General features: G+C 39.3%; 1 protein-coding gene across 29 annotated transcripts in view; it reads right to left on the bottom strand.

Moving 5' to 3' along the window:
- Positions 1-8413: 8413 nt before the first annotated feature.
- NRXN1 (neurexin 1) overlaps positions 8414-12819 on the bottom strand; it is a 682314-nt gene continuing 677908 nt past the window's right edge. For all 29 annotated transcript variants that reach the window (XM_033055067.2, XM_033055066.1, XM_033055068.1 and 26 more), the window contains one exon: positions 8414-11807. In XM_033055067.2, coding sequence (XP_032910958.1) covers positions 11500-11807 — 308 coding nt within the window. In that variant the 3' untranslated portion in view covers positions 8414-11499. The remainder of the gene's footprint in view (positions 11808-12819) is intronic.

Here is a 12819-nt window from a genome sequence, read left to right as displayed (position 1 = left end):
TATTGTGAAGGTGCTTTATCAAGAATAGAGATCCTGTGTCTTTCATGGAAGAAAAGGAATGAAGGGGAGGAAGAAAAAAGGAAGGTGAGTTTGCCCTCTTTCCCCTATGTGTGTGTTTTTTATATCCTCAAAGGAGGTGGAGAACAAAGCAGAGCAGCCTGATTTGGCAGGAAGCAGCTGATCCAAGATGAGACAGTTGACATTATCTCTCATTTGGCAATTCCTGCCCTTCCCTGAGACATATCCCTTTCTTCTACTGTGAGAACAGTTACCTGCTTAGAGATCTGCCTCAGTCCCTAAACTGAGGGACTTTGTCCCTAAAGAGATGGGACAAGCCTTTGTGGAACAGCGCAAAACACAGTTAGAAGGACTGATTTAATTTCTCCCACCTGTTTTTACTTGAGGGGATGTAAAGCACTGCAGAAGATTCTTCATAAAATAAGGTCGTTTCCTGTATTGCATTTATCCTGTTAACATTTTAATCCCGCCAACTTTACATGCAGCAGATTTATTGCAACCATTTTGTTTGTGATCTTGCAAAAGGACCCAGTTCATCTATAACTTGGTCCTGCCAGTGCTGTCTGTTGCTGTAGTAACACAGTAGTGCTATATACCTTCAGGAATCAGTGCTGCAGAACTGCTGACTTTTCTAATAAGGAAAAAAAAAAAGCAAGATAAAAGACCCTTTGATTACATCTATCATTCGATCATTCTTGTCTTGCAGTCCTGTAACAATGGAACTTTAATGTTCCCTCTGAAAAAGAATAAAAAAGAGAAAACAGGACTTTCTCCATTGTGTGAGGTTGAAGGAAGGTCTCAACTTTAAATCCCAGTGGCATGGACATACTGCCAGGCTCAGTTTCATGTTGGTATGGTCACAAAAAATTGTAATGAAGTCTACAGAGTTATGCTGACATAAAATCCTCTGAGCAAGGCTGGAATCAAGCATCTAACTTGTGCTGCATTGGCTGTTGTTCCTGTGGGCTGACCTGAAGAATACTCTGGCCCACCCTGACGCAGTAAATCTCTTCCTTTTGGGTGGCTCTGATGTTTGGTGGTGGCACAGCGGTGGAGAAAACCCTGGCTTGTAGCAGGAGCCTTGTTAACCAAGAACATCTTCCTTTCATTCCAGCTTTCCTTTCCTACTGCATACACTGGAAGCCTGAATAATCAAGAAGATATCTATCCCCGAACAGCGCAAATTCAAACATAAAATTTGTGTAGCAACTTAAGTATTTTCTACATTTTCTCCTTCCTTTGTCCCCCAGAACACACCAGCAGGGTTACAGTCGTCCTTGCATGCACAAGTTGTGTCTGTGCCTGGACAAACACATGCTAGTAGAGGCAGCAAGATCAGACTGAGCAGTGATGCTGCAGAAATAATTCCTTTCCACATTTATCCTTACTTGGGTATAGGTATATTAGGAAAATAAATGCTCCCTAAACATACTCAATAATGGCAATACGTTGTTGAACAAAATTCAATAGACAATTATTGGATTTTAACTAGGATATAAAACTTAGAAGAAGTGACTCTCTTTCCCCTACAGTAACATTTCCTATGTTGCAAACACTGTTATTTTAATGAAAGCCTTGGGCTTTGCAGTTTGAGTCAGGTACTTGGAGTGCTTGAAATGGACACCACTGTAGCAACAGAAAAAATGATGGGACAGTATTAATGGGTTCCTTGTTGGTTTTTTTATGGGTCTCTTGTGTAAAATTTCCCAGATTATTTTAAAACTCCAATTAGAATGATTTACCATCCTAATGCTCAATTATTTGAAATCTGTTAGCATCGTGTAAGAGACTGAAAGATGATTTATCCCCAAAACTGATTGTCATTTGATTGTTCTTTCCCAGCAATAGAAAAAAAACCCCAAAAACCACACATTGCTTTGCCATTGCTTCTAGAGGTGCTGTGTCTTTCTCCCTGTTACAGATATCAGAGCTGTGAGAAAAGCTGGAGCATCCAAGGCTGTTTTAGCTCCCTGCCTAGCAGTAAGACCTAAGTTTGTAAACACAGTTCTGAAAACTGAGGTGTCCTGTTTGTACAGTCTCCATTTTGTTATTCTGCATTATTTATGGTTGAAGCTTCGGGACTTTCCCATTCACCTGCCAAACCAAAAGCAAATTATGAAAGGCCACTAAAGACTGCAAAAGTAAGTTATGTATCCACAATAGCCTATTGTCCATCTTAAGAAGTCAGATTGGTTTTAGGGCTTCTGGATTGGCTTTTCTTTATTCAGTGTTCAGGATGTTTGTTCAGAGATGTATCCTCCCTCTCAATTTGCTCTCTTGGCACTTTCTAATATACTGATTTATTTTAGGTGCTATGGACTTCCAGAGAGAAGAAAAAGAAGAAATTCCTCCTCCCACTGAAATGAATTTTGCCTCAGAGAATGTATTAGTGCCAAGTTCTGCTTTTGAGCCAGGGACTTTGCTGGTGTGCAGCAGGTCCCAGGGATTAGCAATCACTGAAAGTTCTCACTGGGGAGCAGAACAGCATAAGATGCAAAGATGTGTTCACATGCAGGTCTGGCAAAGCTGCCCCCCAGAAAGACACCAGCCTATTGCCACAGCTTCCCTCACAAGCACCGAGACCTTCCCCCAGGTTATGTGGTAACTACACCAAGAATTAGATGAACAACAATTCAAGTTTATTTTTGAAGTCTCTAAAATTCTAAATTAGCTTATGATAGCAAAAGCCCAATATGTCTAAAAACTCTAAATTCATATTGCTGTTGCTGAATTGAAGTGTTCTCAAATTAAACTGAACTGTTTCAGAAAATCTTATGTTAACAGAGAATGCTTCTTTCTGAAATTATCAACTTTTGGCAAAACTTAATAATAAAAATAGACTTCTCAAGATGCTTTTTAGAACTTAGGCAAAACTTATAAGCAGCTACTTACACACAAATATGGTCATTTACAAGAACTCAGACTTAAAAATCTTTTAGCATCAGTCTATAATGTCAGTCTTTGATGCCTAACGCTTAAAAATCTAAAAGAATTAATGATGACTATTCAGAATACTCCTATAAAATGTTCATAATAATATGCAGTGTGCCAGGGGGAAGTGTAATCACTCTGTAGTTAAAAGCAGCAATGAAATCTCCATCTTAATGGAAATGGCAGCTTTCCTGTCTGCAGAAGTTACAAGAAAATATCTCAAAATGTAGCCCAATCTCTTGTGGATTCCCATGATATTTTTAATACTGACTACATTGGGAAATGTATTGCAATTAATTCCCATACAGGAATAAATTTATTTTGGAGAGAACTGTGTTAGAGAAGACTGTTAAAACTTTGTTAAAAAGCAGAACTGTCTTGAAAAATCCGGATGTAGGTTTTCCAAAAGACTAGATTCGTTCAGTGCGGTTCCTCCTCTGAGAAGTGGCTGAATCCATTTCTCCCCCAGTCCTTTCTCCCAGTTCACCTACTCCAGCAGCTCCAGGTTTGCTTGCACAATAGTTCTGCAAGCTACAATTGCACGACTGCTGATCTCAGTGCTGGTGACGTGGCTCCCTCAGACAGAGCCACCTCAAAATGCTTCCATATTTATCTCAGCCTATTTGAAGGAAACACACCTTGTAAACAAGCCTTGTAAAGCCTTCAGGCTTGAAGAAAAGGGTTGGGGGGATGCTATGTAGCAGTGTGGTGGTTAGAGAGGAAGATGAGGGCCAGAATTAAAGGCACTGAGTCTTGTGAAAATACAAGGGAGGCCTTTATGTCTAAAAGCAATTGTCATTTGGGGCTGGGTAGGAAAAATACCCTACTTTTCTTGCAGTGAGTTGTTATGAGCACACTGGAATATGCCAATGCCCAAAGGATGTTTTCAACACCAAAGTTTTATTTAAGATCAGGCATATAGTTCTGAAGCAACTCAGCTGTTCCCACTCCCTACAATTAACTTCACAGGGCGCTCTGCATGAAAGGCTGGACTCTTTGCAGATGAAATTAGCTGCATGAACAAACCTAACCACTAATTGGCACTCAGTGTGTATGACCAGACTGCAACTGGTTCTAAGAAAATCCTGAAATATAACATGGCCATCAGGTGCACAGCATCAGCTACCATGACCTACAAATTTATTCTTACTGGGCTGTGCTTGCTAGTGCAGATGTACACCAACCTATGAGTCAAACCCAGCAAGCCGTATTTAGACAAAGCTCCTAAAATAGATGATAAACTCCTGGAGGTAATGACTGTTGTACTATTAACATTTGGAAAGACTTCCCTAAAAAGAGCCTGAAGACAGGTATAAACGAGCTCCCAAACAAATTTAGCCCTCAGGAAAACTAAGTACAAACTTGCCTTTTCCAAGCACCATCCAGCAACACACCAAGACTTAAATTAGTTACCTGAAATTCCTCTGCTTGTTATATGGAGATTTGCTGGTAAGTATAAGACAAACCCTTGGTTTTCAGATTTTTTTTCTTCATTTCTCTCACAGGATTACGTTCTTCTCCTGCTCCCTGGACTTGCCCATAAATCAAATCTAAGTCACTAAATATCCATCTCCAGACTGGTAGCAAGCAATCCCGAATCTAAAGAAGAATCTTTGTATAACTAGCTCACAAGTGGAGTGAAGGTCTGGTAACTACAGTGAGCTCTGTGCTTGCTAGCAGGACAACTTTTCTGCCAGGTGGGATGCTGTAACAAGCCTGCTCCCTCTCCAGGTGTAATCAGCAAGGAATTAAACCACCTGAAAGGCTGATTACAAGACTGTGGCAGATGGGGTAGGATTTCCCAGGGGTGTCTGTTTGCATTATCATTTTTCTCTCCAAGATTTTTAAATCTTGTGCTAAACTTGTCTCTGTCCTTATGGTTTAATAAAGCATGCTGCTGGATCTCATCCTGAATCAACTTTCTGCTCCAGACCTTTGAAGCCTGGTGTCCTAGAAAGTTAGGGATCCCATACTGTTGTGGGGTGAGTTTAATGCCTGTGGGAAGTTTGCTCTTCCCCAGACCTCCTTCCCCAGGCACAGGAGGGCTGAGCTTCTCCTCTCTGGTGTGAAGCACAGGCAGGGAAAGTGCTGAAGGAAAACTGAGGTAACTCCCATGCCACCACCTCTCTGAGAAACAATTTTTTCCCCTTTGAGTCATTTGGTAACTAAGGAAAACCTGTGCCTTCTCTAGATTTGCTAAGCCACGAGCCCTGGGGTAAGTTCCCCAAGCAGTCCTGGTTGTGAGACCCTCACAGCTGAATCTCCCCCCTTTCTGTAGCCACACCAGACCAGCACCTGCAGCTCTCATGTCCTGCCCTCCTCACATCTGCCCATCCTGAGGAGGTCCCGAGGCCAAGGCAATCCTGAGCAGAGTGGAGGTTTCTCACCTGGACCTGCAGCCAGGTTTCTCTTTAAGATGATGCTGGCTGTGGTGGGACATGTTTTGGGAGCCCACACAGTGTGTTCCATAAAGAAAGCTGCTGTACTATTCTTAGAAAATGTGTCTCAATTTCAAAGGAAAAAGGGAGGTTTTCTGGGAACAGCTGATCATCTGTCATGCAGCAGGTGGTTGTGTGAAGCCTGAGCAGTCCCCCAGCTTGGAGGACACCTGGACAGCAACCTGGCCCCTGGTCCTGGAAAAGCCAATGCAGCCCCACAGCCCTGGCCTCTGTTCTGTCAGCTGCATCCCAAACTGTGACCATAATAGAAGTATTTTGCTGTTTGTCATCCAATAAATGCTTACTGGCTTGTAGTTGGACTCACTCATAAGAATCCAGCCACCGTGCCAACAGTTATTTCTAGCTGCCCAAATTCCATTTCCCTGTGTTATTTGCTACAACCAGACTGACACATTCACATTTTGATAGCCTTGCTGTTGGTTCCTGCACTTGCTGACAAACAAGCTCATCCCATTATTGTTTACCAAAATGATGTTTTTGAGGATTACTGACCTGGATTTCTAAACCTCTCAAGTGTATGCCAGTATGAAATTACTGTACTTAAAGCCAATTTACTCACTGAAAATCCCACACCCTTTGAAACAACTCTACCCCTTATGTCACCTTTTGTCTTCTTTAAAAATCCCTACCAAAATCAAGCCCAACTGGAGGTGCAATGTCATATGGAAATCAGTTTGTTCTGAACACAGTGGTCTAAAACTTCCTTGAGAGGGGAAGCAGAGGGGTAGACACCGAGCTCTTCTCTCTGCTGACCAGAGACAGGATCCAAGGGAACGGCATGAAGGTGTGCAGGGGAGGTTTAGGTTGGATATCAGGAAAGGGTTTTTCACACAGATTGTGGCTGGGCACTGGAACAGGTTCCCCTGGGCAGTGGTCACAGCACCAAGCCTGACAGAGCTCAAGAAGCATTTAGACAATGCCCTCAGGCACATGGTGTCACCCTTGGGGTGTTCTGTGCAAGGCCAGGAGCTGGACTTGATGATCCTGATGGGCCCCTTCCAACTCAGCATATTCTGTGATTCTGTGAAATGAAGATATTTGTGTAGTAGCAAGTGACTGAGATAGAAAAAGAAAGGGGCCAGACTTTCTTTTACAGAAGTTCGAATTGGTGGCTGAAGTCTGTCAAAGACCATCAAGAAATTTTAGAAGAAGCCTCCAAAGTAAGCAGGTAAAGGACAGGTTGAGTTCTGGCCCTGTGTCTGACAAAACTGTATATTTTCTGGAACTGTATATTTTCTCATCTGTATATTTTCTGGAATTTCTAGTTCAAAGCTTAACCTGTGGAGGATGCTTCTGGTTTCATGAAGAGCAGTGACCAATCAAATCAGTTGCAGTCCATCCAGAGGAATCAGAGGCTGGCAGGCAAGCAGTTTTATCATTCCCAAGCATTTATGGATTTATGAATTGAATTAAATGTAGTGTGGATTTCTCTTTCTCCCCATTCCCATGAGAGCCAGAAACATTTTAACACTGAAATACTGACAGAGTTTTAAAAATCGGGGGCTTAAAAATAAGCTAAATAGCCTGCATTCCAAATAAAATTATACTGACAAAAGTACCTGCCCCAGCTCAAGAGCTCTAAGCACCTCTATAAAGGCCTGTACTCAACTTAAAAGCAAATTTCTATAATGAAAATGAAAATCAGATCCAGAACCCCAATTTAAAACTGTTTCATTGAACTATAAAGAAGTTACCTAGGAGGAATTAACAAACACAGTTGTCATTTACAGCTATGTGTGGTTTTTTTCCCTCACACTAAGTCGCATTTGGGGGCATTTTTCTTTTTTCTCATTACTTTGTGAGGGCTTTTTAGCTGCTTGACCACAGTGATAATTGATTATGGAGGCCACCACTTACAGTGGCCAGAAAATGATGAATGGTGCAGATAGTGAGAGGCCATTAGGATTTTGGTAAAAGGGAGCACACAGTATAGATGAAAAAAAAAAGGAACAAATAACAAATACATTGTAGAATTTAAAACTTTATAATGAAATGTGAGTTGTTGTTGGTTTTGGTTGGGGGTTTTCTTTGTAGTAGTAGTAGTAGTAGTAGAAGAAAAATCATTGTTACAGATCCTTCAAATGTCTATAAGGCGTTTTCCTAAATGGAATATTCAGTATTTGTTTAAGCACACTCTCAAGACCTAATCTCAGTATAAAGCAGTTTAGAACTTTCAAAGTGTTTTATTCCAATGGAAGATAGGGATTGTTTTTCTCCAGATATTCCTGAGCTTAAATTATCTAAAATACTTCAGTCTACACGTAATTAAGCAGATGAATAAATCTCATTGAAGTCAAAAAGCTGCTGATGTGATTTAAGATGATACAAAATTAAATTCTGTTTGGAGCTTAGATCCAAAAGCTTAACTACATCCCCATTCAGCAGTACATTTAGGCAAGTTTAGACACTCGCTTAAATCAATAGGATTAGATGTTTGCTTGAAGTTGCCCATGAATTTAAATGCCATGCTAAGTAGGAAAGCACTTATGTAATGGATTAGCTCCGGTTGAAATTTTGTAATTATTATCTAGAAATGTTTTTAAGGACCTGAAATATATTCATTTTCCCATTCATTTTAAAATCATCTTCTAGACAAGAGAAAATGTTTTCACTTTTAACAAATGTTTTAACTTTTCATCTCATTACCTTACCCTTCTCCACTTTATTTCCACTGCAGAAATAAAAAGTGACAAAAAGGGGAGCTCTTTTTTCATGCAGAGGGGGAAGAGAACAAGTTTTAATGTTTTGGTTTAAAAAAATAGTAGAAAATTTCAAATTAAGCAAATCTGTACAAAACCAATTAATTGACGTCACTAATACATTTCTAACTGGGCCAGTTGAACACAAGACTTGTAGAAGGTTTTCACTGAAGTGTACAAAGAGCTCTGAGGTCACTTTTTTCTGACATGAAAGTCTGTAACTTCACACCAATTTACCAATTTTTTTCACAGTTCAAGATGAACAGGTACTCACAATCGAAGAGCAAGAGAAGAAACAAGCCAGCATTTGTATTAAGAAACATTTTTATTAACAAAACAGTAAATTCCACTTGCTTAGCATTTCCAATAATGAATAAATTGGCCTTGCAACAAATAAAAAAATTGTAAATATCTATCACAGAAAGCACTATAAGGTTAGGGGCATTGGGCCTCTCTTTGATGTCTTAGGGTTGAAAGTTTCACACGTTATTTAGTGTTTTGTTAAAAAAGGCAACACAATACAGTCATAGAAATGAAGCCATCTCAGTCAAACAAATTAGGTTATTATAGAGAAAGGATCCAATTTTATGTTAGGTAGTTGGTTTATGTCTGTTTGTTGCTGCTGCTTTTAAACAAAAAGGAATTTTAAATCCACTTGCTGGCATTTCTGATACATCCATAATTGTTTGGGTCTTTTTGTTAAATTATGAAATTAAAGAGGAAAAAAGGAGAACCTTCAGAAACAGTGTTAAAATTGTGTTTTCTTATTTTTATAGTAGCAGATCTTTTTTTCTTTCTTGATGTACGGATTTAGTTAAAGATTGATCTTTAACTGCCTGGAAGTTATCCTGACAAAACTATTTCATTAATGCAATCAACACCAAGCAGAAAAGACCGTTTCATCTCACCCAAATCATATTCTGTCATGTCCAGTCTCCTGTCAATAGATTACTCTTGCTCTTCTAGGTATCTTCAAGCACTGAAATCTGACCACCACCTGGCTTTCAACTTCTTTCCCCCTCTCCAGCTGAAGTCTCTTGCTTCCAGCAATGACCTCCAGTCACCCTTGCCCCTGCCACTCCCTGAGTACAGCTGTCTTGTAAAGGTGGGAGAAATTATGAGTGCCACAGGTGAACAACAATCTAAGAAATGAACATCAGGTGGATTTCGTGGGGTTTTTTGTGTTTTTGGTTTTTTTCCATTTCTGCGTAAATGCTAATGAAAATAAAAAGTCATTTCACAAATGCAACATGGCACACCTTGATGTGGTTGGCAGACTTCAAGAGTTTTCATGTCAGCTACATGTATTTTTAAAGTGCTCTGACTCCCAGATAGATAGCTGTACCAGTTCCCTCCTTTTTTTCATCAGCTACAGTGAGTAACACACAACAAAATGTTTTGTGTCTGCTGCTTAAATCTTATTTTAAATTTCTCCTTCCTTGTCTGTAAAGTGTGAATATCTATATCCCTCCCAGGAGGCCTTCTGATGATTTGGTTGATTTCTATTGAACTACCCTCTTTCTATCTAATGTATTCCCTTTGAACTTCTGTGTAAATAAAATGTTATGTTATGATTTATTGCTGTGAAACTAATGAAATATTACTAGAAAAAAATTCCAAACTTAATGTGTAGATTACATCATTACATTTCATGTGTTTAACTAAAATGCATTAATGTTTTATATATGCAAGATAAGCTGTGTCACTTTAAAACATAATGAACTTATATCTGTCTGGTTATGATGCCTTGCAATACTACACAATCAACTTAGCTAAAAATACTTCTTCATATGTCAAAATGCCCACCATTGAAAAATACTATCGTGCACCTCAAGAGTATTTCCTTTTTAGAGAAAGGGATAAATTCTGCAATAGAATCAGCCTGGTTAATTACAATGGGTATTTTTAGATCTTTCACCATCCAGTGTTGTAGTAGCTATTCTTCCTATGAATGCCAGATAAACACTATATGATACTTCCTAAGATTCTCAAGACACTCATCATTCTTGCAATTTCTAAGAACAAGGTTTTTGTAAGGCAAACCATGCTCTCCAATAGTGAAGCTTTGACTGGAAGCCAAAGGCCAGTTTAAGTCACTAAATATTTAGCTAATTTATGAATGTATATTTCTGGGAAAATTGGCCATTCTGATCAACTTCATTGATGCATATCAGGAGCAAGAGATGGGGATAGGAGGGAGAAGACAAATTACAGTAGAGATATATTTTTGCTTTCTAGTCCACTTCTTTCATACAAACTACTGAAACTTAATTGCAACATAATAGAGCTGTACAGGTAAGAAAAAAATTAGCTGACTCTTATATACATTCATACACATCCCCCTTTGTATAACCACTACACTGTAAATTAAAAATTAAAAAAAAAGGGGAAAAAGTCTGGGACAATTTATAATGGCTGCAAAAAAACTGAAGAATGTCTGTTGCTCCAGATGTCATAAAACTTTCTATACCTAGCAACACTTATAACATTGAGATTACCAAAAATGGCTGAAGAGCAGATATAGTTTGCATTTTCTATACAACAGGCTATAAAACATCACTTATCACAGTCCAGAAAGCACATATAGATGTGTTTTTATATAAACATATGTAATAACATATTAAGCGTGCATGAAAATTTCCCAATGATTGCATCTATGCCCTCTTGTTTTTCTTTTTTTTCTTTTTTTTTTTTCTTTTTTTTTGTGGAAATGTGCCTTATATTCCAGATTTTTGTTTTTGTTTTTGAAAATAAGGCCTCCGTACTATTTTCCTCACAACCAGAAAGGGGCTTTTTGAAAGTATTTCTACATAAGTCTTCAGAAAAGCCAGCACTTTTTTTCAAAATGCAAGTTTCCAATCACTGCTTCACTGCACCAGATGGCAAACTCTTTATGTTTGCTTGTTGAGTCACCATATATAATGACAGTCTTCTCTGACAATAAGACTAACTTACTTCTCAAGAAAGCGCTAGCACTTTGGCTAAATCCAGAATCATAGGTAGCTTCTTTTTTCTTTTTTTTTTCCTGTTTTGTTTTTTTTAATTTGATTTTTTTTTCATATTGTGCCTCGATGTTGTAGTAATACTCCTTGCTTTATGAATGCGTGGTGTCATCATTGTCTTTCAGAAACGTTCCAGCAACATAAAGACAGGCAGAGTAAATGAAAACACTGTGGATGTTAGGGAATTTATCAGCTCCTGTTTCTGAAAAACAAGAGCATGAAATGCTTGTTTTTAAAAACAGTCTTTCCTTTCTGATTGCATTCCCTGTCTTTTCTCTTTGTTTGTTTGTTTTTGAATGTGCTTCATAAAAAGTAAAGTAAATAAGTTTGTATTATGTCTCAGATAAAATGAAGACTATTTCTATACAAGCGTTCTTTTAGATGTTGAGATCAGACATAGTACTCCTTATCCTTATTTTTCTTGTTTTTGTTGGAACTTTTAGCGCTGTTGGGCTGTTTCTCCTTGATCACAGCCCCATTGGATTGTGCTGAGTTACTGATGTAGTTTCGACTCTCATCCACGTGGTAGGATCCTTCGTCCCGATTCCTGTACTTGTACATGGCATACAGGAGGATGAGGATGCACAGCGCCGCTGCCGCCACAATCCCAACCACCATGCCCGTCGTGCTGCTGGATTCACGGATCACCTCGGACGAGCCAGGGTACTCCCTTCCTCCTCCTGCCCTGGTAGGGTTTGCTGTGGGTAGATAATGAAAGACAGGAGAGGTTATTGTTGAGTTTGCACATCGAGGAGTCAGTCGTGTCTGGTGCTACAGTCATGTCTCCTTCTAGCTGCACCCACTGGGCCAGGACAGCCTAGCGATGCAGCCCCCATCTACCAGTCCAAAACCAGTTAGTGTTGCAGCCTATCCCTTTTCCAGGCTTTTAAACAAGGAAAAGGACAGCAAGGAATGTCTCATTCTAGCCTTCAAAGGTATAATTTGTCCCAGTGTGTTATTAAGCAAATAATGCCTAAATATGCCTAAATAACAGGTGTGCCACAATTTAAATGCAGGGACATGAACATCTCAGAGGAAAGGATTTCCCTCTCCCTCTCTCCCTCTCTTTTTGTAAGGAAATATGACACCATACTATTTATTGAGAAGGCAGTGATGCTAGGACAGAATGGAGGGGAAAAAAAAGAAAATGGCCAATAGCAGCCAATAAATTCACTACAAATTAAGTATCCTCAGCTCTCCGGTACACTTTCCCCACCAAGCTTCTCAGTTTCTCCTTTCCTTCTAATATTTTCTTTTTTAAAAATTAATTATATTTACTCTTAGTCCTTTTAGAGAGCTATCCAACCCTACCTCCTTATTTTCTAATTCAGAGTCCTCCTTGAATATGGCTACACTACAGAGCACTTTTTCACTCAGTTTCTCCCATTCCCTCTTTTCATCATTGATACCATTATCAGATGTTCCTTCAAGGATTGCTTTATGTCCCATGAAAACCTCTCAAATTGCACAGAGCAAGGACTCAGCTGCCTAAGAATCCACTTCTGAGGCCAGACTCTGGTCTTTTCAGCTCTGATATGAATAGAGCTGACCTATGATAGTCTTCACACTGGAAAATACTATTGATAGGAACTATTGTGTTGCCTGGCATATTTTGTCCCCTTGCCATGAGGAATGAAACCCTAATTCCAGGAGGAATTTTAGTTTAAAAGCTCACAGCACACACAGTGCTTTTACATTTTCCATGATCTT

Source organism: Catharus ustulatus, chromosome 3 (assembly GCF_009819885.2).
Source record: "Catharus ustulatus isolate bCatUst1 chromosome 3, bCatUst1.pri.v2, whole genome shotgun sequence".
NCBI classification, from domain to species: Eukaryota; Metazoa; Chordata; class Aves; order Passeriformes; family Turdidae; genus Catharus; species Catharus ustulatus.
The sequence above is the reverse complement of the archived record's forward strand: the minus strand, read 5'-3'. Positions and strand labels throughout refer to the sequence as shown.